Source organism: Passer domesticus, chromosome 7 (assembly GCF_036417665.1).
Source record: "Passer domesticus isolate bPasDom1 chromosome 7, bPasDom1.hap1, whole genome shotgun sequence".
NCBI classification, from domain to species: domain Eukaryota; kingdom Metazoa; phylum Chordata; class Aves; order Passeriformes; family Passeridae; genus Passer; species Passer domesticus.
In genome coordinates, this window is record NC_087480.1 from 17,258,318 (window position 1) to 17,283,693 (window position 25,376).

The 25,376-nt window shown below is 40.7% G+C and overlaps 1 protein-coding gene across 1 annotated transcript in view; it reads left to right on the plus strand.

Annotated features, from left to right (window-relative positions):
* Positions 1-25,376, plus strand: part of ABCB7 (ATP binding cassette subfamily B member 7) — a 35,567-nt gene that overhangs the window by 4,226 nt on the left and 5,965 nt on the right. Inside the window, exons 2-13 of the mRNA XM_064427208.1 lie at positions 1,790-1,867; positions 3,340-3,426; positions 8,161-8,280; positions 15,512-15,644; positions 16,494-16,762; positions 17,930-18,018; positions 18,539-18,626; positions 19,264-19,438; positions 20,821-20,978; positions 21,510-21,673; positions 21,843-21,972; positions 22,476-22,647. Coding sequence (XP_064283278.1) covers positions 1,790-1,867; positions 3,340-3,426; positions 8,161-8,280; positions 15,512-15,644; positions 16,494-16,762; positions 17,930-18,018; positions 18,539-18,626; positions 19,264-19,438; positions 20,821-20,978; positions 21,510-21,673; positions 21,843-21,972; positions 22,476-22,647 — 1,663 coding nt within the window. The remainder of the gene's footprint in view (positions 1-1,789; positions 1,868-3,339; positions 3,427-8,160; positions 8,281-15,511; positions 15,645-16,493; positions 16,763-17,929; positions 18,019-18,538; positions 18,627-19,263; positions 19,439-20,820; positions 20,979-21,509; positions 21,674-21,842; positions 21,973-22,475; positions 22,648-25,376) is intronic.

Consider the following 25,376-nt stretch of genomic DNA (forward strand, 5'->3'; position numbering starts at 1 on the left):
TGAGAGAGGATTGAAACCTCCAGTCTTCCAGGCTCAAGACTGAAAATAAGAACAAGTTTTTCTGTGTATCTTGTGCAAAACCTTTTTTTGCTGACTTAACCCCATGACAGTTCATAGCTTCAGTCAAGAATGAGGCTATTTATTTATTACTTAGGCTATTTATTTATTAATTGTAAGCCCAATTGTATTACAATACAGTAATGCAGTAATTGAGACCAAATCTGATGGTGTTTCAGAAGTTGTTTCTGTCATGTTGTTTGTTTCATATTTCAGTCAGAACTGAACTCTGAGAACTTTGAGGTCAAAGGAGATGGATTTTTAGTGAAACATTTCTATTATGTCCTGTGTATACACTTCAAAAATCAGTAATTAGCTACTTTGCAATACTGCTGAAGCATATTTTTTCAATTATGTTTTCTGTTTATGGCACTGACAACATTCCTGTGGAAAATGTCTTGCTTTAGAGGGAATCCTCTGTGCTGACACAAAGCTGTTGAGTTAGGAGTGCATCTACAAGGAAAAGCTTTAGAAATGCAGCTCCTTTGTTTAACCCAGATGTTGGAAGTATCAGGGTGGTTCACCCAGGCCAGTTAGCTCTACTAAATGCAAAATGTATAATTATGATATTCACTCTTTCTCTGTATATAATGTCATGTAATAGAAATGTTTGGAATAGCAGGTCCATGTGATGACTTGTGGAGAAATGGTTTTAATTTTCTTTGAAATGACTCATGAAATTATTACTTGAGATGTGTGTCTTAGGAAGAAAAGGATGTTTAAGGCAAAGTATAAATTATGTGATGGTGCTGCTGTTTGTCAAGGTTAAAATTACCTTTTTGTGATCAAGTTCCTTTTTTTTTCTTTTTTACTGTTTGTCCTTTGCCATGGGCTGGTGAGCAGCTCTTTGGCTCTTTTTGTCTTGGTGTGATTGTTACATGAGTGAGGGGTATGGTTAATTCTGTCACAGAGCAGTGAAAGGTGGATTACTGAGTGTCAGAGCTGATGTGGCACCCTCAGTGCTGCCCAGGAGAGGTCCCTGTGTTCTGCCATGGGGAGGCACTGCCAGCCAGGCCCTCTGAGGAAAACAAATGCTCCTCTTAGACTATTTTGGCCCTTTAAAACATGAAAATATAGATTGCTTTGCAAGGTAGCATGCAGAGCCTGGTGCAGGTGGTGCCAGCTGTGTGGTACAGGTTTAGGTGCATTGCAGGAGCTGTGAATATTGCATACATTGTGTCCTGATCACCTGGGACTTGTTGCCAGCCCTGCTGCACTTTCTCATGCTCCCAGAGCTTCCCAGGCAAAAGCTGTAGCTTGGATTTGCCTTCTGGAGACAGGCATGGCATGAGCTGAGCCAAGAGGAATTGGGAATGGCAGAACCTATAAGCATAAAAATAACATTTCTTAATGAAAAACGGGACAAAAGAGTGTTTGAAAGAATGCAAAAGACAACCTGGGAGAAAATTAAAATGAGAGAAAAGGGAAAACTGGGCTTTTGTTGTACAGAAGAAACAGTCTGATGAGAGTGGGGATTCAGGGAAGGGAAATTCAGTTCATTGTCACTGAGCATTTCTGATGTGTGAATGTAATTTATTTTACAGCTGCTCCCCACCAATTTTCTTTTTCTTTGGTCAGTTGTTAAAAAACAAAGCCATCTGCCTTCTTTTCATGTTATGCTTGTTTACATAAACGAGATGAATATTCTCTGAATGTGAAGTGCATGTTCTGCATGACTCTGTTTTCATTTCTCCTTTTTTTTTTTCTTTTTTCCTCCTGTTTTACTCTGCAGATTCCACCAGTCTGCAGGCAAGGATCATGGCACAGTCTGGGAGGGAGTTATTCAAGACCATTATTGGGGCATTCAGAGGTGGGTATAAATTGTTATTCCAACTTGCAGGTCATGAGAAACTTAAGCCTTTGGAGCATCATTCAGTTTAGACTGCTGTTACTTTTATTTTTTTTAATTTCACTATTTACAGTTCTGAAATTAAATGGCAAATTATGTTTCTGCCCCTAGAAATCTTATTGAATCTCTGCAAAGTAATGGTAACACAATAACTTCAAAAAACAGTTTTTAAAGCTGGTTTGTATGGTGATAATTAGATTAATTTATTAAGCACAGAAAATACACAAGTAGGAGACTGTGAGTTTTCCTTCAATATGTAGGGCTTTATTCCTTCAAAATTCTGTTTAGGTTGTAGAATATTCTCATCACTGAGTGCCAGGATGTCAGGCTCTTCCTCCTATGAGGGCTGCTTGCCTTAAAACCAGTGCAGACACAGGGAAGATGCAATTTTCCTGTTCGTGGAAGAATTATGGCACATTTCTGAGTAACACACTTGTTTGAATGAAGCTGAGAAATGTGTTTGTCTTGCCTTTTTTTTGTTGTTTTTAATTATAAAATAATAACCACTCATAACTGACTTAAGTAGCTAAAATCTTTTGAGGGTCATTGTGACTTCGAAGCATGAAATCTACTTAGATTGGGGTTTTTTTATCCTTTTCTTTAAAATGTGAAAAGTGACATTTTGATTTGGAAACCCTGGGGTCTGCTATCAACCAACATACATAAAATAAGATTGTTAATGAGCTTTTACATAACTTGAACCTGGAAATTGTCAACATGTAGCAAATCTTTCAAACAAAAAGCAGATTTTTTTTTGAAAAGCTGTAACAGGTCCATTGTTTGTGGCAAGCACTTTGAACTTGGAAAAATGCCTGGTGGTAGTGAATTGTTATTTTTTAGTACATCTACATGCATAAATAAATTCAGAAATTTTCTCCAGGGAATCTTGGCTACATGCTAAGGGAAGTGAGCATTTGTTTTTAACAAGCAGGTTCTTTTCCCAACTGCCCCTGTGGCAGGGGCAGGACCTCTGCAGTGGGATAACATGTGCCCATTGCCATCCTGGGAGCAAAGACAAGTGTGAAGCACATTGATCTGTTTTTTTTGCCCTCAAGTAAAGTTACTCTTACACACATGGAGATATTTATTGCTCAAATGTGTTCCACTTTACATATTAATGTGCCTGAGTATGGTTATCCTCCAAAACCTCAAGGTTTTTCTGTGTTCTTCAGTTCATTTTCAATATTTAAAGATCTGTTATCTTTCCCTCCTGGCTGCTTGGAACATGCTCTTTGCTGCTAGGATTATTATATCCCTTTTTTATTATTGTTTTCTTAAGCAGGGCAAGGTTTTTAGAGGGAGGTGAGATCTTTTATTAAAACAAGTTTAAGCTGTTTGACAATGAGGGAGGTAAAACAAGCCAGTAGTTCTTCTTTCTACTGGCTTTTATGTTTCCTGAAGTTCTTGCAAATTGAATTTGCATTTTCACACAGATCCTGCCCAGGTGGCAACTGATGGAGAAGAGGATGTGTTGGCATGGCCATGCTGGTGGAGGCCTTCACACAGATCCAAAGGAAGGGGTAAAACTTGCTCAATTATATTTGCTTTTTAAATAAAAAATGCTATCAGCTTCCCCAAAAAACCTAAACCTAAAAACTCAAGACCTCAGGTAACAATTTATCCAAAATTCTCTTGGTAGATACATAAATATTGTAGTAGATACTGTTAAATTGTCAATGTAGACTTGCTAGCTCTTAAATCACCAAGTGTTTGTGTTTTATTTTTTTAAAATACCATTTTACTGTTACACACTCCCTTGAAATTGCCCTGGATTAGATTCTTCTGATGGAAAATGTTTCCTTGTCATTCACTAGTCTGTTGATCTTGTTTGTGGCTGATATTTCCCTGTGACTTGGCAGACAGGATGGTAGAAATCAGCTTGTGGGTTATTGCACCAGTTGGTAAAATCACACTTGGAATGGGAGGGGAGAGAAGCAATTAAACTGTGTGTATTTTTACTTGGAATTAATGGCAATACCTCTGGTATACTTTGCCTGTATTTCTATTCAGGAAGCACATTAATGATGATGGTATATGAGGAGAAGCAGGATCTTTTATTAGACCAAATGATTACAATCAGAAAATGAGGCAAACTTCTGGTTAAAACAGGACAGTATCAACTGTGTGATTAAAATTGCCAAATCAAAGCTCTTGAGTGTACAGAACTTCCAGCTTCTCATTTCCTGGGCACATTTATTTCTGGTGCTTTGTGTATTTGCAGAATCATTCTGTGTGATTGGTTATAACTTGTTCAAACTTGGGTGGAATCCTCCCTAAAATTAATGAAGACCACATTGATGACAAACAATTTTCAACTTCACAATCCAGGTCTTCCAGGGCTGCTTTGCTGGTTTAACTGTTACAAGGATGTCTCTCCTACAGCCTCAGTTGTAAAAAAATTGAAGAGTTCAATTTAGGATTTTCTTTCAAGTTTTCATCTGAGAGTTGTCCCTTCATTGAATCCAGACCTGTTTGTGCTACAGGCAGAAGTCAGGAGAGGTGTATGTTTTATAGTAAGAGGGAATTTCATAACCTGAGGTGTAGTCAGCTTGTTTTAGTAAACATCTGTGATCTTTTCTGCATGAGGCACAGGGGGAAACAAAATAATTGGCTGTCTCCAGCTAGTGGTACCAGGGCTCTGCATGTAATGTTAACTTCAGACTCATTTTAAGACCCTCCTTGCAACAGGTGTAAGCTCTTTTCAGAGGTTTCCTGGGCAAAACAGACTTCAAACCTGAGTCTCCTTCTCTGTTTCACATATTTAAATTCCAGGGTTTTTCCTGGTCAAAAAGGAAATGGAAGGTTCTGTTTACCACAACACAAGTAACCTTAAGGGATGTTGGATGTTCCTTAACACTAAAACTCACTAGCAATGTGTTATCCAAAAATTTCGATGCCAGATGATATTTTTTTCATTTGCTGGCAGTGTAAAACTCCATTGGCATTCTCCCTTCAGCCTCTACTTGCAGCTATTCCTGTATAAATCAATCCCTTAAGTTCTTTATTCCAATAAATGCAGCTGCAACATGGTTAATACAGGACATGGTCAGTTAAGGCTGTTGTCTAACTAAACAAATACCAGCTGTCCAGGAGAAAGCAGCAAGGACCAGCTGTGGAAGAGGTGAAATGCATGAGGAGTGGAAAAAACCAGGGTAACATTGGGTTTGCCAGGAATTTCTGAGCAAAACTGAAGGGAAGGAAATACTCTGCTGCTCCAAGTGCTCCAAGTCCTCTGTCTCGTGTACATGCACTTGTATTCAGTGGGTAAAAATACTGGCACCCCATTTGCTACATTTTTTCCCCCTAGGATTATACTTTCAGGAGAACTGCAGGTGAGATATCTGTCAGCTCTATTACACCTTTCCCTGTTCCAGATTTTTTCTGACAAACCAGGCTGTTTATTCTGACTTTGGGAGTGACATTTTAAATTGCCCCTTTTACAGCAGCTTCTGCAGGTACAGAGCTGAGCCCTAAGGATGAGCACAGAGTGAAGAGCACATTACCTTCATCTCACATGTAACTACTAAAGAAACTTACACTTTTTTAAACTCCAAAATAACTTTTGCTTACAGCAGTGGCTGCTGTGCTGAGTACTGAGATCAGAACTGATCTTTACCAGCTTTGGGGGATTTTTTGGTGCTGGTTGGGAGAATAACCTTGTGTAGGGGGACAAACTTGTGCTGGTGCAATAAAAGGGATGATAGAGCTCCCTGAGGGAGCACACAGGGAGCCAGAATTGTGTCATTCTCTCTTCATCAGCAGTGGCAGTTTAAATTCAAGTCAAACTACCACTTGCTTGTGTCCCACTTCTGACAGCTCATCATCCTGGCTCAGGCTTTATCCACCAAGTGCCAGGGTCAGCCCAGTGAGTGCCTTGCAGTGCTCAATAACCATGGAGATGGTGAACAGGAATTATGGCTTCCCCCCCCCCCCCCCCCCCTTTAGGTATTTTAAAATGTCCAGAACCTGGTTGGGATGGGTAGAAGGGGCAGGAAGTTGATCAATGGTCATTCTTCTGCAGATAATCTTCAGTATTGCATAGAGTATTTTGAAACCATGCTGCATTCAAAAAGAGGAAAAGGCTTTCCTTTTTCCTTTTCTGCTCCCTGCTGTACCAGATTTATAATATTTTTCCTTCCATTCCTTGCATTTCTTAGAAATAGACCTGTAAAGAAAATGTAAAACATTACTACCATTTAAAAGGAGGTAAAATGAATTCATCTCTTAACCTTTTTATGTACCTCAGAGAATCAAAAAAGGGCCTGAGTCCATTGAACAGATTGCTCATTTTAATTCTTAATGTTGCCACTTGCATATTTAAACAATTTTTTAACTCATGTTTCTGTACAACAGTAACATTTATTTCATGGTAAACTTTGATGTAATATGTGTGCATTTTGCATCCTTTGATATTTCTTCTTGTTCCTTTGCAAGGCCTTTGGCAAGTGAGTGGCTGCCTCCTGACTCTTTTCTAAATGGATTTGCTTCTGTCACCGTTCAGAGCCATGAAAAAAGGAAATAGATTCCTTGTTTGCAGCCAATATATTTTGTTCCTTTTAATAGGTTTTCTGTGCAAAGTCTGCCTAGCCAATAGCAACATATAATTAGAACTGCTCTGATTGCACTTTTGTATCTTTTGTGTTAATGTGGTACCAATTTTTTTTTACTTCCTTTTAACCTCTAAGTGGTGATCAAAGATATTTTCCACATGATTGAACTGCTTTTTATGCATATCCTTGGCTCAAATGGAAGGATTCATGTATATACTGCAGCAGATACCTCAGTCTTTTAAGTGGGTAGGACAAAACAGAGGCACTTTTGCATCCTCTCTCCACTGACAAATCTTCCATATACCCATTTTTTAAAAGTAGTTTGAAATGTGTTTGTCCTGTGTAATGTTCCAGTACATTTGCAGTGACATTTAGTGACAAAATGCCTTGGTTTTGCTTGAAGCTGTGACTAGAAAACCTGAGATGAATTTCCTGGTGCTTTTAAAAACTTCCCTTTATAGGATTGGCTTCCCTGGTTGCCTCAGCAATTTTACCTTTGAACAGACCTCTCCTTTCTTGCTTATTCACCCCAGACCCTAACAGAGAATTTCTTTTCTAATTTGGCTTATCCTCGAACAGTAAGATTTATTATAATGCTCCCCCTTCCTACTGACTTCTGTCACAGGAGTCATCTTTGAAAGGTGTGCACTAACTTTTTGTTTTCCTCCCTCCTCCCCACTACAAAATATTGCCTGAAATGGGGAGATTAGCTGCCCTTGCTGCCCTCCTTTCTCTCCTAGATAACCCTCGTGTCTTTCAAGTTAACCCCAGAGCAGCCAACACAGAAAAATGAGTTGTTGGTACTTGTGCTCTGTGTGGCTGCACATCCTCTTGTTCTCAATTAGGAAATGTGGTTTAGGCTGCAGATAATTTAGCTTGGGAGTTCAATGGGATTATCAGAAGTGTGAGTGATAAACATCTGTCCATCTGGAAAATAGCCTACATTGCTGTATAAAAATATACAGCAACCAAACCCCACAAGAGAAAACTAAGCCCAAAGCAAAACTTAAAGTAAACCCAAACAGAAAAAGTAATGTTTTTCAAGCTGTCTTGTTTAATGGATTGTGCTCTTACTTTGAGCAAAATTTGAGATTTGGAGGAGAACCTATTTTAAGAATTCAGTTAGAATTGATAGCATCAGTTAAACCAGCCCATGGCCATGTACATCTTCTGCCTTGTGAAGCCTGATTATCCATGTCAGGGAATGTTCTCCAAGCTGTTTATGTTTATTGTGGACATTTCAGGCTTCCTTCTTGTTTTAATTCTTTTGTTAATTTGTTGGTTTGGGTTTTTTTTGCATTTCTCTCCTGCTATTTTAAAACATCTTCCAAAAAAGAAGTAGCAAGCTCTTGAATTGAGCAATTGAGAATCAAGCAATCTTGAGGAGATAAAAGAGAAGGGTCAGTTTGTTCTGTGAAGTATTTCAAGGTGGGGAATTGTGGCTTTCTCTGTGTTTCAGTTGCAGCCAGATGGACTTACACTATTGAGAACATGGAACATTTTAATGGCATATCATGGATACAAACCTAAAAACTTCCACCTTGAAATGTTCATGGGCAGTCCTAGTGTCAGGCATTATCAAGTGTCTGTTCCTATCAAATAAAATACAGAATTGATCCAAATGTATAAAATCCATCCTTATTTATAGTTATTTGGCTTCCCAGGTTCTTTGTAAGACAGTGCCTGTGTTTGTGCTCCCCACAGCTGAAGGAGATCGATGCCAAGAAGATCATCCGGGCCATGCTGTCCTACGTGTGGCCCCGGGACCGGCCCGACCTGCGCGCCAGGGTCGCCCTGTCCCTGGGCTTCCTGGCAGGTGCCAAGGTAAGAGCAGGTACTTGCTGTGCTCTCACTGTGCTGTTTATCTCGGCAAGGAATCATTTTCTTTTCTAGTATTTAAGGGCTTTTACACTTTTAAGATGTCTGGGTTTTTCACAGGAACATCTATAAGAAATGATAGCTTGGGTTTTGGAGCGGGGTATATCTGCAGGTAATACCCATGTGCATGTTTAGGGAGGTGAGATGACAGCTAGAATGTTTGTTTCCCTTAATCTCTTTAGTTTAGCCCAGGATTTTCCATTTCTGGTTAATTTACCTCAGAAATTACAGGAAATGGGAGTTAAAGGCTGTTTTTCTTTTCTTGTGTGGTGCTGTCAGACAGGATTTCTTCAAGGCTCTGTGCCCATTCTCAACCCTGAACTTGATCAGTGTGGTGGTGCCTATTCACAGGTCTTGCTGTGCTGTGGAAAGGGGATTTGAGCTCCAGTCTGTTGATATTTCTCTGTGAGATAACAGAGGAGTTAATTGTTTTGGGGACTCCTCTGGGGTCCTAGTACGAGAGAAGCTGTATAACCTTTTAGATTTAACAAACCTGCTTTCATTCAAATGATTTTTCATGTGGTCTTTGATTATGAAATGGAAGATTGTTCTTACTTTTATTTCATTATGTGAGAGGATCTATATTCTTACCTGCAACAACATTAGTGTTTATTTGTTCTTTCAAGGAATTTGGAATGCAAAAGTGTTTTCAGATTAAAAGGGAATATAATTCAAATTCTGTGCAAACCTTGTAGAAATAGTTCAGAAGAGCAAATGTTAGCTTCCTTTTGCTTTAAATAAAAAAAAAGAAATATTTGATTGCAAAATACTGGAAGGAAGTTTTGTGAATTCCATTGAGACATACAACTCAGCTGGGTTGCTTTTAAGTACAGCAATTTTAACCAAACATAAAGCTAATATTAGCACTCAGCACCATTGCCATGTTATGAAAAGAGAGAAGAGACAAATTTCAGCTCTGTAGGTGTTAAAAGAGGAGTGCTTGGGAGAGAAATGTGCTCATTTCTGGGAGCTGAAGAGGAATTGCTGGTCTACTGTGCTTTCTCAAGAGGTTTTTATCTCTCAGGTACTTGTGGGTACTGTCTGCAGCAGATACTTGGGTTGTGCTGCAGTTCAGGATGTTGCTGATAATGCAGGTGATGACATGCAGAATATGGCTGGACTGTGCAAGTGAGCTTCCCCCTTTTTGTGTGCCTGGGCAAAACACCCAGCAATGCTTTCCACTGCATTTTAAAACTGGGGGAAACTGCTCAAAATGCAGATGCCTTGAGGTTTTGTGATGTGGATCTACCAGGTGGATATGAAAATTACTCTAACTAATTTCCTTTTTCAAGACTTTTATTAGTAATGTTAATAATTATCTGAATCAATTTTTAAATGTTTGAAGTAATTTTCCCTGTTCTTCTCCCCCCTTCCCTATTCTCTAATTTGTAGTGTTATATGGATATGATGGAGGATGTGAATCCAGCCTCTAATCCTGCATGTGGCAGCACTGTACCTTGCCTTTAAGAAATCTTATTAATGTTTCAGGCAGTTTTTTGGGGTGTTAAGAAAACGAAATTGATGACCAGGATACTTTGACTCTTGCAAATATCTCTATTTGGTGTAAAAAAGAGCTATTATATTTCTACTGGGAGAGAGAGATGTTTCCCCCATTAGAAAATCACTGAACTGCTCTTTGGGGAAGTAACTGGTGTTTGGATCTAAGTGTTCTCTTAAGTTTCCCAGTTTATATTTGTACAAGGCAGCCCAGAAGCCCTGATGTCCAGAGCAGACTCTCAAAAGAAAAGCAGAAAACCTGTTGAGCTTTTCCCATGTTTTAGGAGATGCTTGTTAAAGCAGAAGTGTTCTTGTGAGAATGTTTCTTTGGGCAAACAAGGATTTCATTGGGAAAACATACAGCAAGCTCTCTATGGAAAATAAATATAATAACTGGCAGGGGTGAAAAGTTTTATGGATGTCTTCTGGCTGTCCTTTGCTACTGTTCTTTGGTTTGTTCTGTCATTACAAAGCTGTGCTGGATAACTGCAAATTAAGGAGTTACCCCTCATCTTAGGAGCTGTGCTCACTCTTCCTTTGTGGGAAGAACTTTTCTTGAATTGCTTCATACTTCACACATACTGTGTGTGTGTGAGTGTGACACAAGTGATGTGCAATGGTTTATTCCAGAGCTGTAGTGAGTCTGTCACATCTTTGAGCCCTGAACATCTGCTGCCCTTCGGAGCACACAAAAGGTCACTTTGTCCTGGAGAAAATGCAGTACAAAGTAGTGTACCTGTATCTTTCCTGGACCATGTGTAATTGTGTGTGGTTTCCTCATTATCCCATTTGGGAGCCCTTTGTTCTGGTTGCTTGTGAGGTTAATTACAATGCTCTCCACAGACCACACAAGCTGTTTGTTAAAGTTTTTCTGCTATATAATTGTGTCAGCACAGGAACACCAGCATGTTTTTCTCCTCACTGCAGTCCTGGCCTGATTTCTTTGTTCACTATGGAACAAAGTGAATTCTGTGTCTGAAGGATTTACATCCTTATTGTGGATTTTGTCTAAAGGCCCCTCATTCTGAGGGGGTTTGCATAGAGAACTGTATGGTCATGATGGCTGCTTCAAGACACCTTCCCCCAAAAGAAACACTTCTGTAAACCCTGTGGCCAATTCTTTCTGAGTTTGACAAAAGATTTTCAAGTTTTATGCCTCTGAATTTACAGTGTTAGGTTTCCAGTTAAAATACAGCGGCTGTAAGGTGGCTTCAGTTTTATTCTGTGAAAACTCCAAGGAATCACAGAGGACAGGTAGGTTATGAAATTCTCTGCTGTGGGGGAAAATATAAGGAATACACCCCCAGTTTAATTTGATTACTCACCCACAAAACAGCTGGAGTTCATTTCTCCTTGTGCTGCTGCTTGAGAAATAATTTGTCTCTTTAAATCTTCCAGTTCAGTAAAATCCACTTTCAAAACAAAAGCCAGTTTGTGTGCAGCTACTGAAGAGCCTGCAGTTACAATCTGTCTTGACTCCTTTTGTGGGGCCCAGTTGCCTGTCATTGAACAAATTATTGTGATTTTTGGTTCCTTTTTGTCTCCACATAACTGCCAGTGGTATTGTGAGCCTTCAAAGCGAGCTGTTAGTATGGCTTTTTATGACAGGATGGAGTCTGCTCCAGGGCTAGTGAGGTCTTTTCTTCCTTGCAAGATGTGTTGTATTATTATGACACACTTTAAATTTTTACCTTAAATATTTATAGCCTATCTAGATGTGTGTACACGATCTGAAGGATGCACGAGGAAGGCAGGTGAGAGGAGTACACAGGGAAAATTTGTGTTTTCAGACACATAGCTCAGCCTGCTCAGCTTCTGCATATCTGGATTTTCTTTTTCCATGTTCTTCTCCCTTTTTTTGTCTTCTCTACTGGTGATTTTATAGCAAATTCTTCCTTACTTTTCTGTTTTTTCCCTTTTTCTTCTGTGGCACAAGGAGAAAAGTGCTGAGGCTTCTGAGGAGCTGGATTAAACACATGAATATGACAAAATCACTTGTCACCTCTGTCAGCCTGCAATGGGTTTTGGCCTCCTGGTCACAGACCAGGCATGTGTTATTCATGAGCCAAAGAATTCTTTCAGACTCTCTGCATTTCTACTGACTGCTAATTCCATCAGTTTCAGAACAGGAATGGTTGGCTGAGGAGGCAGGACACAAGGGTTGAATTGCAAATTCTGCCTGCACACGAAGATAACGATATCCAGCTGATCAGTGAAGCATGTTCCTGTGATCTTGGTGTTTGAGCTCTTTCTGGGGGCTCAGATGGAGTTAGATAATTGCAATAAACCTTTAGAAATGGTTAGCTTTCTGAGGAGTTTCAGGTGAAAAGTATTTAAATTGGTTTGGGTTTTTTCCCTACTGGAAAAAGTGTAGTTCAGGTCGTCATTAAATTTGAAGAAGCCAGGTGCTTCTTCCCTCATCTGGAGCACATTTTGGAGCTTCTTTAGCAGTCTTGCCCCCACAAGGGATGGAGATTTCTGTGTGTATCTCCACAAATGGAGCTGTTGCATGTGTATATTTATATTGGTCCAGAGATAAATTCAGTCTTCTTCATGCCAGCATTTCTCACTGAATTATTGGCAAAAGAATAGTTCACTGTGGACCAGTTTTATCTTGTTGGGGCTCAGCCTGTCATTAATTCATCATCTTTATTAAACAAAAAATGCTGGGAAGAGCAAAATGAAAGATAAGGCTGTTTGCCTTAGAAGTAGTGTAGTCCCATGGGGGAATAAAGATGATACTGCACTGTCAGCTTAAAACAGTGCAGTCATTAAAAAAATGTTTAAACTCATTTACTCATGATTCATTTTAGGGCAACCTGCTGTTAAATGTGGGCAATTGAGTTGGGATGATTTCATGGGATGCTGTATTTGCTTTCCAATAAATTCAAGCAAGGATAAGCTATTAATTCAAACCCAGAAATAGAAAATGTACAAATTCATATTGAAAGAGTCTTTTTAATGGGAATTGTTATCAAGCTTTCAGGCATTAGGCAGAGGAGGGAAGCCTGTACAGATATATTGTGTAAGACAATTGTTTTTCATGGTAGATTTTCATGGTCTACCAAGGTGTGCTTAAAGCTTTTTGTTCTGTGCCAGCAAATACAAAGAGAGAACTGTGAATTTATGCAGAAGGATGAAATTTTGTTTCCATTGCTATGAACGTGATCTCATTGACTTAACAAATTGAGTAGGAAAGGCCTGTTTCTAATAATGGCCTCTCATCTCTTGCTATAAACTTTGTAAGATTAACTTTTTTCTTTTTAAATTACTGGAAAGCAGACTGTCTTGATTGCTAATGAAATGCAATACTGAGCTGCCTTGTTCTTATTCAAGCTTTACCCTCCAGGAGTCAGAACAACTATAACCTGAGACCAGGCTTTAAATTTCATTTAAAACTCTATTGGGAAGAATTATATTGATGTAAAAGAAGACATTTCTGCAAAATTGTAGGCTGTTACCAGTTAAATTAATTGTGAGTGGAGAACAGCAGTTTAAAGAATACATCTCTTTTCTTTAAATGGACTTTAAATATATCTGTAGTTCTACATCAAAACTACCTGTAGTGTGGCACAGTCTAGTGAGGAATAAAATCCCTGCAGAGAGATTTGTGAGAATCTGAAGCAAATGAAGACCATCTGCATTACAATATTCTTATTTTCTCCTGAGAGGTCTCTCCCAGGAAAACCTGCATTTTGTCATGTTGGTTGTCACTGGAACACACATGGCAGTAGATTCATCTTTATCAAGAACAAAATGCCACCCCAAAATGGAGTTTCAGTATCTCTGAAGGCAAAGTGGAGTTGTTTGGTTATACTGGGGAAGGAAGAGGGATTTGAGATTTCCACAATTGCCATCTGTTAGAAGGGGAGCTGTGGCTGAAGGACTCTCAGGCTGCACTGGACAAGTTCCAAAGGAATGTTTGATGTAGAACCTGATCTTTCAGCTGTTTTCCCTTTTCAGTCACTAACCTCACCCAGGTGCCCTCAGATCTCAGGTATCTCCTCTCAGGAGTTATCTATATTCTGCTGTGTTGAGAATTTTGATGTGTTTTTTGTAATGTATTTCATAGGGAACACATGGGGGAAGAGGAGAAAATTAATTCCTTCCTCATTTGCATTTAAATCTTTAGCCTAAAACACTGTCTGAAAAAAACGAACAGCACAGATTCAAAAAATTAATTTACATTTTATTCTTTAAATCTGTAGTTAACAAAAATATTTTTAAAACCCAATTACTGTGCTTGGTGAAGTTTGTACCTTCCACACTTTGCCATAACTTGTAAAACTGGAATATTGGATCCTGGGACATCATTAGAACTTCTGGAAGTCTGTATTTGACCTTGAATTTGGACTGAACTTAAGAATGACTTTATCACTCTTTTCTCTCAAAATCTGGTTTTATCCAGTTAATCTACAGTTTTTTCCCTGGGCTTTCAGCTCTGACAGATGTCCCTAAATACAATTGAGATCTAAGTGGGTATCCAAAACATTTGGTGGAGAGAGCTGAAATATCTGTATCAATCTGGTTTCTGTTTTTTGTTTCTTCTCTTGTAAAATAATTTGTCATCTACTCACAAGTTTTTTTCCAAATACTAAAAAAAAAATGCCCAACCTTAAGCAAAGTCAACTTGCTGTAAAGCATTTTAACATCTGCTGTGATTGTAAGACTGTAGGTCATAACATACTTGTTCAACTGGTAAAAAAAGTTGTGTCCTTATTTTCAAATCTCAACAGTTAGGAGCAGTTTGAATTAAGAAATTCTGTTAATTTTGTGAAGTTTGTCTGTGAATTGCCTTTCTTGTTGGTATAAGGGAGCAATGTAACAATGGTGCATTAACAAGGAATTTTGTTTTCTGTGAGATTTCCCATTTTTTCTTGTGCTACACTTGTGCAAATAAAAAACTGCTGGAGTGGTGTGTTTACATATCCATCTGTTTGGGGATTCACATCTCGAGGGGCCACCACTGTTGACACACTGGGTGATAGGTGGTGGATGTGAATCCGTTGTTGAAAACTCATGTTTGTACATTAATTTGTAGTGTCTTATAGACTGTACAGGAAATCTTTTGTGCTGCTGTGCCAAACCCCAGGGTTTATGCTGCCACCAAGTTAATATTTGGAGTGATGTTGCAAATGGGAAGCATTATTTAAATTTTAGGGGAGTATTAACAGAGACAAAGGAGGGCTTAGTTTATTTTTTTTGCCTTCTCTGGAGCTTTGATTTAATCCATCCCAGTGACCCAGTGTTAGCAAAGTGCAGGTGAGTGGTTTCCTGTGGAACAGAGCTTCTTCACACTGAATACTGCCAGCACCACAAAGATCAAACAGCTCCAAGTGACACAATTTAGTAGCACTGTGTGTGCCATGCAGTGGCTGCTGCTTGATTCATTTCCTGGGCTTGCCTCGCTGTCCTGAGAGCTCAGCCTCACTTCAAGGGCCCTTGCAGTGTAGTTTGTTGAGGATAGAAATCCATATTTAAAAGGAGACAGTGAGAGACACAAAGTAACCCTGCAGTCCCAGCAGGAAGGATTTAACATCCTGCTTGAAGTAAAGAGCCAACTCACCTGCACTGAGTGCTTAAGGACTAAATATAACAGTAGAGCAGTTTCAGGGAAAAACAGTCATGCTCCATCCATGCTGTAATGCAGATGGTCTAACTGGTGTGCTCCTGCTTTCAGGCCATGAACATACTGGTTCCCTTCATGTTCAAATACGCAGTGGACAGCCTGAACCAAGTGTCTGGCAACGTGCTCAACCTCGGCGATGCCCCGAGCACCACGGCCACCCTGGCAACTGCTGTCCTCGTGGGCTGTGAGTGCCCTCCCAAACTGGGGCTGGGAGTTAGGGGAGGGAGGGACAGCCCAGCTCCTGCCCTTGCACTGCTGGGCATCACAGCTGGTTGTGAATCATGGAATCATGGAGTGGTTTGGGCTGGAGGGGGCCTTAAAGGTCATCGCCTGGCAGGGACACTTCCCACTACCCCTGGGTGCTCCAAGCCCCATCCAGCCTGGCCTTGGACACTTCAGGGATCCAGGGGCAGCCCCAGCTGTTCTGGGCACCCTGTGCCAGGGCCTGCCCACCCTCCCAGGGAACAATCCCGTCCCAATATCCCATCCATCCCTGCCCTCTGGCACTGGGAGCCATTCCCTGTGTCCTGTCCCTCCATACCTTTTCCCAAGTCCCTCTCCAGCTCTCCTGGAGCCCCTTCAGGCCCTGGAAGGGGCTCTGGGGTCTCCCTGGAGCCTTCCCCTTTCCAGGTGAGCACCCCAAGCTCTGCCAGAGCCCCCAGAGCAGAGGAGCTCTAGCCCTCAGAGTGTTGTAAGAATTTCATAGTTACTCTGTGTTGATATCTGTTCCAAATATTCTCTGACCTTGCTTCTGGTATTCCAATTAAAAAATGAAATAATGCTTATAGAAATTATTCTTGATTATAAATCCTACCCTTTCTTATAACCAGCTATAAAAAGAAACTGATTTAAATGTGTGCACAATGGTTTATAAATGAAAAATTGCATAAAGCTCGGGCCAATTAAGTATAAATTACCTTTGAACTAAAATTGTTGAAAATATATAAAGAATGAGTCTAGTGTAATTTCATGCATGAAGGGAAGTTGAAAATATAATTATTTTCATTTTGTAAACTTTTTCATTCCTTTTTAGATGGTATCTCAAGAGCTGGGGCAGCGTTATTTAATGAAGCAAGAAATGCAGTATTTGGGAAGGTGGCTCAAAATTCAATCAGGAGGATTGCCAAGAATGTTTTCCTGCACCTTCACAACCTGGACCTGGCCTTCCATCTAAGCAGGCAAACAGGAGCACTGTCAAAAACCATCGACAGAGGCACCAGGGGCATCAGCTTTGTTCTCAGTGCTTTAGTGTTCAACCTGGGCCCCACAATGTTTGAAGTGGCTCTGGTCAGTGGGATTCTGGTAAGTGTGGTGTAGTCATCACTGGAATTGTCTCATTTAGGAATGATGCTCTTACCAAAGTCTACTAAATATTAATAATAATAATAATAATTGAATTTACAAGGTGAAAGCAACTACTTTAAAAGAGAGCACCCCACAGTTTTCAAATATCTGTTGCTTTAAATAAGCTTATTTGAAATGATTTTCACATTTAAAGCCTCTCTTCAGCCAGTCGCATTTATGTGGACAGTTTTTAATGTTTTTCTTCAGAATTGTTAGAAAAATGAAATCAGAAAAGTAAACTATGCACACAAGTGACAAATATACCCAGGTGAATAGTGAGGAAACAGAATAAAAATGTTGTGGTTCAGTGTATTCAGGCTAGAGGAGGGAATGATTATTGGCTCTTTCCTGAATACTGATCTGGACTTGTCCAGAACTTAAAAGTGAAAATTAGCTTTTGAAAAACAGGCTTCTCCTGGCAGGTTTTAAGCTTAATGCCCTGAAATTTGAACTTCTACAAAATAAATCACACGTTCTGTCTTCGAAATCAGGATCTTTGGGTGGTGCAAAAATCTAAATCTTGATTATGTATCTCGGTTTAAATTTAAAACAAGAATCTTGTTCTGTTTATTGGCCTTTTTAGAAGGACTTAATCAAGTTTGAATGGAACAGTGAAATGCCTGTTGGGTTCCATTTTCTAACCAGTGGAAGTTGCAGACCAGGCTGGCTGTCAGCCAACCCTCCTTAGGGGTTTTCTCTCCTGATGTGCCCTGAAGTACAGAAAATGCTTTCTAAGTTGTTTTGCAAGGCCATTTATTTCTTCTTCTACAGTCCAGCTTTCTTTCAAAATCCATTGAAAAAGCACAGAAACAAATACTTATTTGTGAAAACAGCACAAGCATCAGCAGCATTTATGTTTTATAATTTGAAAAATAACTTTGCAGTATTATATACACTTGCTCTTGGTTATTGCCTCCAGTCTTTTTGTCTAAATCCTTCTTGCTGCTTTCCTTTTGAGTTTAAGCCTTTATTGAGCCTTAAGCTGTTCAGAGCAGGGATTGTGTTGGGAGGGACCATCATTTCTTGTCTTAAAATTAGAATAGCTTAGCTGGAGACAACAGTGAAGTTTGAAAATGATGATGATTCTTTATTTTTATTATTTTTATTGGATTTGAAATCTTGCAGTATTACAAATGTGGCGCCGAGTTTGCTTTGGTCACTCTGGGGACGCTGGGAGCCTACGCAGCGTTCACGATAGGAATCACACAGTGGAGGTAAGGCAGGCCCTCCCTCACCTTCCTCAGGGGGCTCTCATGCCTCAGCCTGAGCTTGGGATGATGCCTTGCAGTGGCTGCCTAGAACAGAGGCTGGATAAGATGGGAGAACAAAGTGGGTGTTCATTAAAGGCCTTCAATGGGTTCACCTTGGGCAGTCAGAAGCCTCCGAGGACACACCCAGGATGGACGATGGTCACAAGTTTTTCAGACATTTATAAGTTTGGTCCATTTACATATCAGGGGTTAATCCTGCAATTACAGCTTCAGGCAATGGAGTCATACTCCCCCAGTTTGCTCCCCCCAAATCACTTCTGTTGATTTTTTTGGGGCCTGAGGCAATAGAGTGTCCTTGAATGTCAGGCCTAGAGGAACTATTTTGTCTGACCAAAATGTGGAGACAGTTAACTAACACTCTATATGGAGTTTAGAGTTATACACTAATGCAGTATGGGGTTTGAAAAATATAAAAGCTAAAGTCCTGAGGCATCAGTGACGGGGTGAAACCTTCCTTTCCCAGGACAAAGTTTCGGATAGAAATGAACAAAGCTGACAACGATGCTGGTAACGCTGCCATTGACTCGCTCCTGAATTATGAGACTGTGAAGGTAAGGCCAGGCTTTACTACCAGGCTCTTTGTCTTGCTTCTGTCAGCCTTAGGGAAATGAGTCATAAGATTCATCTTTAAAGGGTGCATATTTGGAGCAATAGCATATTTTTAAGCATTATTCATTTGAAGAGGAGTGCATGGCATTGACAGAGTAGCAGGAAGGTTGTTAGCGGGGGCTGGAAAAATTCTCTTTGTTAATAGAGAGTGAGAAGTTTCTTTTGTGGCTGAATCACCTTGACCATCAATTTCTGCAAAGAGTAAACTTAATCTTGAAGAGGAGGTTTAGGATGGATATTGGGGAAAGGTTCTCCACCCAGAGGATGGTGGGGCACTGAACAGGCTCCCAGGGAACATGCATGGCCCTGAGGCTGCCTGGGCTCCAGGAGTGTTTGAACAACTCTGTCAGGCACAGGGTGGGATTGTTGGGGTGTCTGTGCAGGAACTGGGCTGCATGATCCTTGTGGGTTCCTTCCAACTCAGGATATTCTGCGATTTCTTCCTTCAGTTGTTAGAATGGTTGGAGAGGAGCTCTGTGTGTGTCAGTGCACTCAGTCTGTTCATACTGGATTTTACAGCCACTTAAACAGTCCAACATGTTTGTCACTGTCACGTTTACTGTTTTGTTTCTATTGTAGTATTTCAATAATGAAAAATACGAAGCCCAACGGTATGATGAGTTCCTGAAGACCTATGAAAAAGCCTCCCTGAAGACTACCTCTACTTTAGCTCTGCTCAACTTTGGCCAGAGTGCTATATTTAGTGTGGGTTTAACAGCCATCATGGTGCTCGCCAGCCAGGGCATTGTTGCAGGTAACTCACCAGACTCTAAAATGAGTCTCCTTTACCTCACTTCATCCATAACAGAGGTGTTAGTTTTAATTAACTGAGGGTTGATGTGATAGTTCATTTTGAGAGTTTTTGGTTGAGAGTTGTTTGATTAAGTTTTGTCTATATATTTCTGGTTCTTGGAGTATTATTAATTCCCTTATATCTCTCTCTCAATGACTCTCTTAATCGTACTATGATTTTATCAAAAACATTATAAAAGTTTAGCAGTTAAAGAAAGGTCCCAAGAAAATGTCACTTCAGGAAGTTTTTCTTGAAGGTTTTTGAAAGGCACTTCTATAGATAAAAATATTTCTGTGGACATTGTACAAAGACCCTTTTTTTTGCCCTTCTCCCTTCCCATTTGGGCAGGACTCCATGTGTGTATACCCTGTGCTTTGTCTCCAGTAGTTTTGTTACCAATAATTCACTTTCCTTCCATTAATAAGGGCACATTATTAAAAGAATTGCTTCCATCTGTTCTACACTTGTCTAATTTACTACATAAAGTAAAGCCTGCTTGATTAGGAAGACAGAGTACAAGCTTCAAATACAGAATTGGGATGAAGCTCTGCTAAAGCAAGGTGGTTTTAGAGTGAAAATAATGATGCTTTAAAGACTGTTAACATCCACAAGTGTTTGAAGGGCAGACCTTTATACCATGTGCTCTTTCTTGCATCTGCTTTGCCCTTTTTAAAGATGCCAGGGCAGGGAAGGGTTACACTGAACAGATCAGTCAGTAGGTGCAGTTTATAGCTGTTCTTAGGAAGATTTAGAATAGCTTGAAGCAGGATGGTACACATGTGGCTTTAAATCATCTTTCTGGGCCTGTTTCAGCTGAACTGACCTGCCACTTACCTTTAGCTGCTGTGACATCCTGAGTTTTCCCTTGATCAGCCTGTTTGATACCGAGCTGCCCAGAGCTTCTCAGTGTGTTTTAGCAGCTCTGTGGTACATACACTGTGAAAGCTCTCTCTTGATCATGACAAAATCTATCATTTGGATTTGTCTATAATTGTACTAAAGATTGTCTTTCCTGATTTGTGCTTCCATAGATTATTTCCTCCCCTTTTAAATTCCTTAGGCCTCTCTCTGGATCTTAGAATCTGATGTATGTGCTGCTTGCCTTATTTGCCAGTGCTATTGCATCTTTTTAAAGTTAAATCCACTCAAACATTGCCATTCATTTCAGGCACCCTGTATAAAATCTGGGAAGGATTCTGGGGTTTTGTTTGTTATTTAAACATCTGGATTTAGAAATGGGATAAAAGAAACTAGGATTAATGGACTTGATTCTTTCTTTTGGTGTATCCTAAAATGAAATCCCTTCAAATCTCCTTATTCTCTCACACCCCTTTTGTCTTAAGGCAGCCTTTCTGTTGGAGATCTGGTAATGGTGAATGGATTGCTGTTCCAGCTTTCTCTGCCCCTGAACTTCCTGGGAACAGTGTACAGAGAGACAAGACAGGCACTGATAGATATGAATACCTTGTTTACACTTCTCAGTGTAGATACCAAAATTAAAGTAAGTAGTAGCCTATTTTCCTTAAGTATCTGGGCATTTAACAGGGCTGTTAGTGGCAATGCCATCATTTCACCGTGTTCTCATCTTCCAGGTTTAATTTCTGTTCATGAAAGATTTGTTGTGTGTGAGGTTGCTGTTCTACCTCTTCTTTAAGTGCAGTTACTGCAATGACTTGATTTTTTTTTTTCTTGCAGAGAAGCAAAAATTGCTTCATGGAAGCTGTGTTTGTATTGAGATTTTTTATTTAAGTATTCATGCCTTGTGCTTGAATTTTTATTGGTAATTAATGATGCAGAATATATTGCAAAAGAAGTTATGAGGCAGAGTGTTTACAGCAGGAATTTTTACCTCCTTTGGGGAAAAGGAGGAGCAAGCCAATGTCACTTGTGCACAAATTATGATTATTTTCCACATATCTCAGATGAAGTGTCTGTTTGCCTTTTTTTGAGGGGGGAAAGGGACTGTTGAGCTTGTTGAAGTGTTGGAGATAATTTCTGGGCAGCAGATAAAGTGGAATTCTTCTTTTCATAGGACAAAGAGCTGGCTCCACCCCTGCAGATCACCCCCCAGACTGCTTCCATTGCCTTTGACAATGTGCACTTTGAATACCTGGAGGGGCAGAAAGTCCTTGCTGGAGTGTCCTTTGAAGTCCCTGCAGGAAAGAAAGTGGCCATTGTAGGAGGTAGTGGGTCAGGGTGGGTAAATGGACTAAATGTGCCAATCAATGCAGAATTTCGTTTCTTAAATATTTCTTAAATCCATGCTGCTTGTGTTTGCTTTTTATTGTTTGTACATCATTCCCGATTGGAGATTGTAAATGGTGAACCAGGATGTAACATTAACTTCAGTTCTTTTCAATTCCAGGAAAAGCACCATTGTGAGGTTATTATTTCGCTTCTATGAACCTCAGAAAGGAAATATTTATGTTGCTGGACAGAACATCCAAGATGTCAGTTTGGAAAGTCTGAGAAAGGCAATAGGAGTTGTGCCTCAGGTATTCCATGTTTCCTTCTCCCCAGACAGTCCATTGGAACAGGAATTCTAGTCTGTTTTACTGGTAATTCTCAGTATCTGGCCCTGTTCAGTGAAGGCCAGTCCTAACGCAGTGGTCTTGCATGGTGACTTTCAAAGGAACTAGACTTTTTTCCCCCAAGAAATATTATGCTTTTATATGCATCATCATATAGATCCAATTTCTAAAATGTGTTTAAGTCTCCCCATGAGAAATTGCCTCCAGCTTTAAGTGATTTAGCTTTATAGTTGATTACCACCCCTAATGAGTTAGCAAAGTGGTGAAACTATGCATGACATACATATTTAGGACACAAAATATATTAATCCCTTTTTTGGGAGAAGAAATGTCCCCAAACACTTTTACCTTCAGGCTGCATAAAGAAAAACACAAGCCATTCTGTATTGACTCTTTCACATGCTGGGGACAGTTCTGCAGCTGATGTTCCTAATTTCTTATTTCAAACGTGCTTCCCACCAATGCAGGATGCTGTTCTCTTCCATAACACCATCTACTACAACCTGCTGTATGGCAACCCGGCGGCCACGGCGGAGGAGGTGTACGCGGTGGCCCGGCTGGCGGGCATCCACGACGCCATCCTGAGGATGCCCAACGGCTACAACACCCAGGTCGGGGAGCGAGGCCTCAAGCTCTCAGGTTGGCTCCCAGCTTCTTGGTGTCCTTTATGCTGCCTCAAATTTTCATGCAGAGTTTAGTCCTCAGGTTTGCTTTTAGTTTATTTAGATTATAACACGGAATCATTAAGGTGGGAGAAGATCTCCAAGTCCAGCCTTTGAGTAAATCGCACCATGCCCATTAAACCACATCAGCAAGTGCCATGTTCACTCCTTTTTGGCTTCCAGGGATGGTGACTCCACCACTGCCCTGGGCAGCCTGATCCAATCCATGACCCTTCAGTGAGGAAATCTTGCCTCTCATCCAACCTGAACCTCCCCTGGCCCAGCCTGAGGGCATTCCCTCTCCTCCTGTCCCTGTTCCCTGGAAGCAGAGCCTGACGCCCCCGGCTGTCCCCTCCTGTCAGGAGTTGTGCAGAGCTACAAGGTCCCACCTGAGCCTCTTTTCTCCAGGCTGAGCCCCTTTCACATCTCCCTCAGCTGCTCTTTGTAGGACTTATGTTCCAGACCCTTCCCCAGCTCAATTTCCTTCTCTGGACACTCTCCAGCCCCTTAATGTCCTTGTAGAGAGGAGCCCAAAATACCTAAAGGCTGAATATTAATATGAAGGTCTGCAGTTTAAGGCAGCTGTAGTCTGCAAGATGTTCAAAGGAATGTATTTTCAGGGGATAGTGTTAAATGAGATTGTAAGTGAGGCTGGTGGTGCATCTAAGTAAAAATGATTTTTCTCATGATCTCTTTGGGTAGTGGACTGGAATTGGGAACTTTTTGTGTTTTGGGCCCTGCTCATGCTGAGGGATGCAGTGGGTGCAGACAGGGGTGCTGCCTGTTCAGAGACAGTTCTGAGGGGGATTTCTTTCTCTGCAGTTGCTGCAGTCAGGAGTCCTGGTGCCTTTGAAAAAGGGGGTCAGGGGGTACAGCCTGTACCCAGAACGTGAGTGCAGGAGAAAGTGTGCATGCTGCAGAAGGGGATTATGCAGAGACCTAAAAGAGAAATAAAGTATGTGAAGCACAGATCTGGGTGAGGGACTAGAAAGTGCTAAATAGGTACTGGCAGAACTGAAGAGAATCGTGCTAACAATGCAAGATTTGTCTTGTGCTGCCTGTCTCCCCACACTCATAATTGCTAGAAAGAGGATTTGACTGACAATAGGTTTGAAATGTCTTGGTGTTGATAGAAGAATAGAATGGTTTCAGTTGGAGGGAATCTTCTAAAAATCATCTAAACCAACTCTCCTGCTGTGAGCAGGGGCATCTTTCACTAGACCAGATTGCTCCATGCCTTAACCTTATGTTGAGCTTTAGATTGGATTTTAGGAAAAGTTTCTTCACCCAAAGGTTTGATTAGACTTCTCAGGGCAGTTGGTGGACTCCTCATGCCTGGAGGGATTTAACTGCCATGTGGATGTGACACTTTGGGACACATGGGTCAGTGGTGGCTCTGGTGGCTGGGGGAACAGTTAGACCCCATGGTCTTGTGGGGCTTTTCCAGCCTGCATGATTCTGTGTCCCTTTCTGAGAGTGGAGCATTATGTGTTGGTATGTTGGAGTGTCCTTCTGACCTCCTGACTCCTGTAACGGAGCCTTTCTGAAAATGGGTTCTGCCTTTCCTCCATCCTTCAGTTTGTGCTGCCACTGGGATGGTCATAAGCACCCACCTGGCAGTGCTTCCACAAAGGTGGTGTTGAGAAAGGTAAAGGAATTGTGTTCTTTTACTACTTTCTTTGTATTTAAAGAAGAAAGACTATGTAAAATACTCAGGAGAAAGACAGTGGAATTCTTCTCAGCTCTGAATAAGCATCTGCCACTGAAAGAACAGCTTCAGTTTCTTATTTTCAACAATTAGGTGAATATTGACAAATACCAGTTGTAAACAAGCTTCAGGAATGTGTGCAGCCAGAGTAGAGGAGTCTCAGGCCAGTGCTCTCAGAACTGGTGTCATTGTTCAAAGGACTGGAGATATCAAATGGAGGGCTCTGAGTTCCTTCAGTGGCTCTGTAAAAAGCTCCTGCTAATTGGAATCTATAGTTCTCTCAATAGTAGATTGGCTCCCTAAATTCTTATAAAGATATGTGTTGGATTCATTTCAGAGTCAGTTTGTGGGGGTTTTTTTGTGTTGGGTGAGGCTTCCTCAAGTCTAAGGAGAACACAAAGTCCTGCTTTTTTCTGTTATTTTGTGGCAGGAATAGGGTGAGTAAAAGCTGCGTGGATTGAAGTGATTCTCTGTAAAATCCAGGGGTTTATGTGCACAATGGAAAAACAAGATTTTAGCTGCAATGACAGATTTGCCAATTTAAGTGGTGATGTAGCATTTCGTGCAGTTCTTACTGTTCTCAAGGATTGATTCATCAAGAGTAAAGAGTGAAAAACAAGTTGTTTGGGTTGTTCCAATTAGAACCCACATCAGTGTTGTCTAATAGATGTGTAACAGGCAGAGCTGCACCAGCCCCAGATCCCTGGCTCTGTGAATGGAACAGTTCCTGTGCTGCTGCCCTGAGCTGAATGGGGAACAGCATTCCCTGCAAATATGGGGGATCTGGTTACTGAAATATGTCTTTCAAACATGGCTGTTGTCAAGCTGTGAGTTTTGAAGATGCTGTACAGGGGAGGGAGGGAGAGCACACTAAAACAGACCGAGTAAATCATACAGTTCTAATTGCTCCTGAGTTCTGCCAAAGACAGTTGAAAATGTGAACTGCAGCATTACCACCAGCCTTTTAAATGGTTTATGAAAGCATGTTCTCTCCTGAT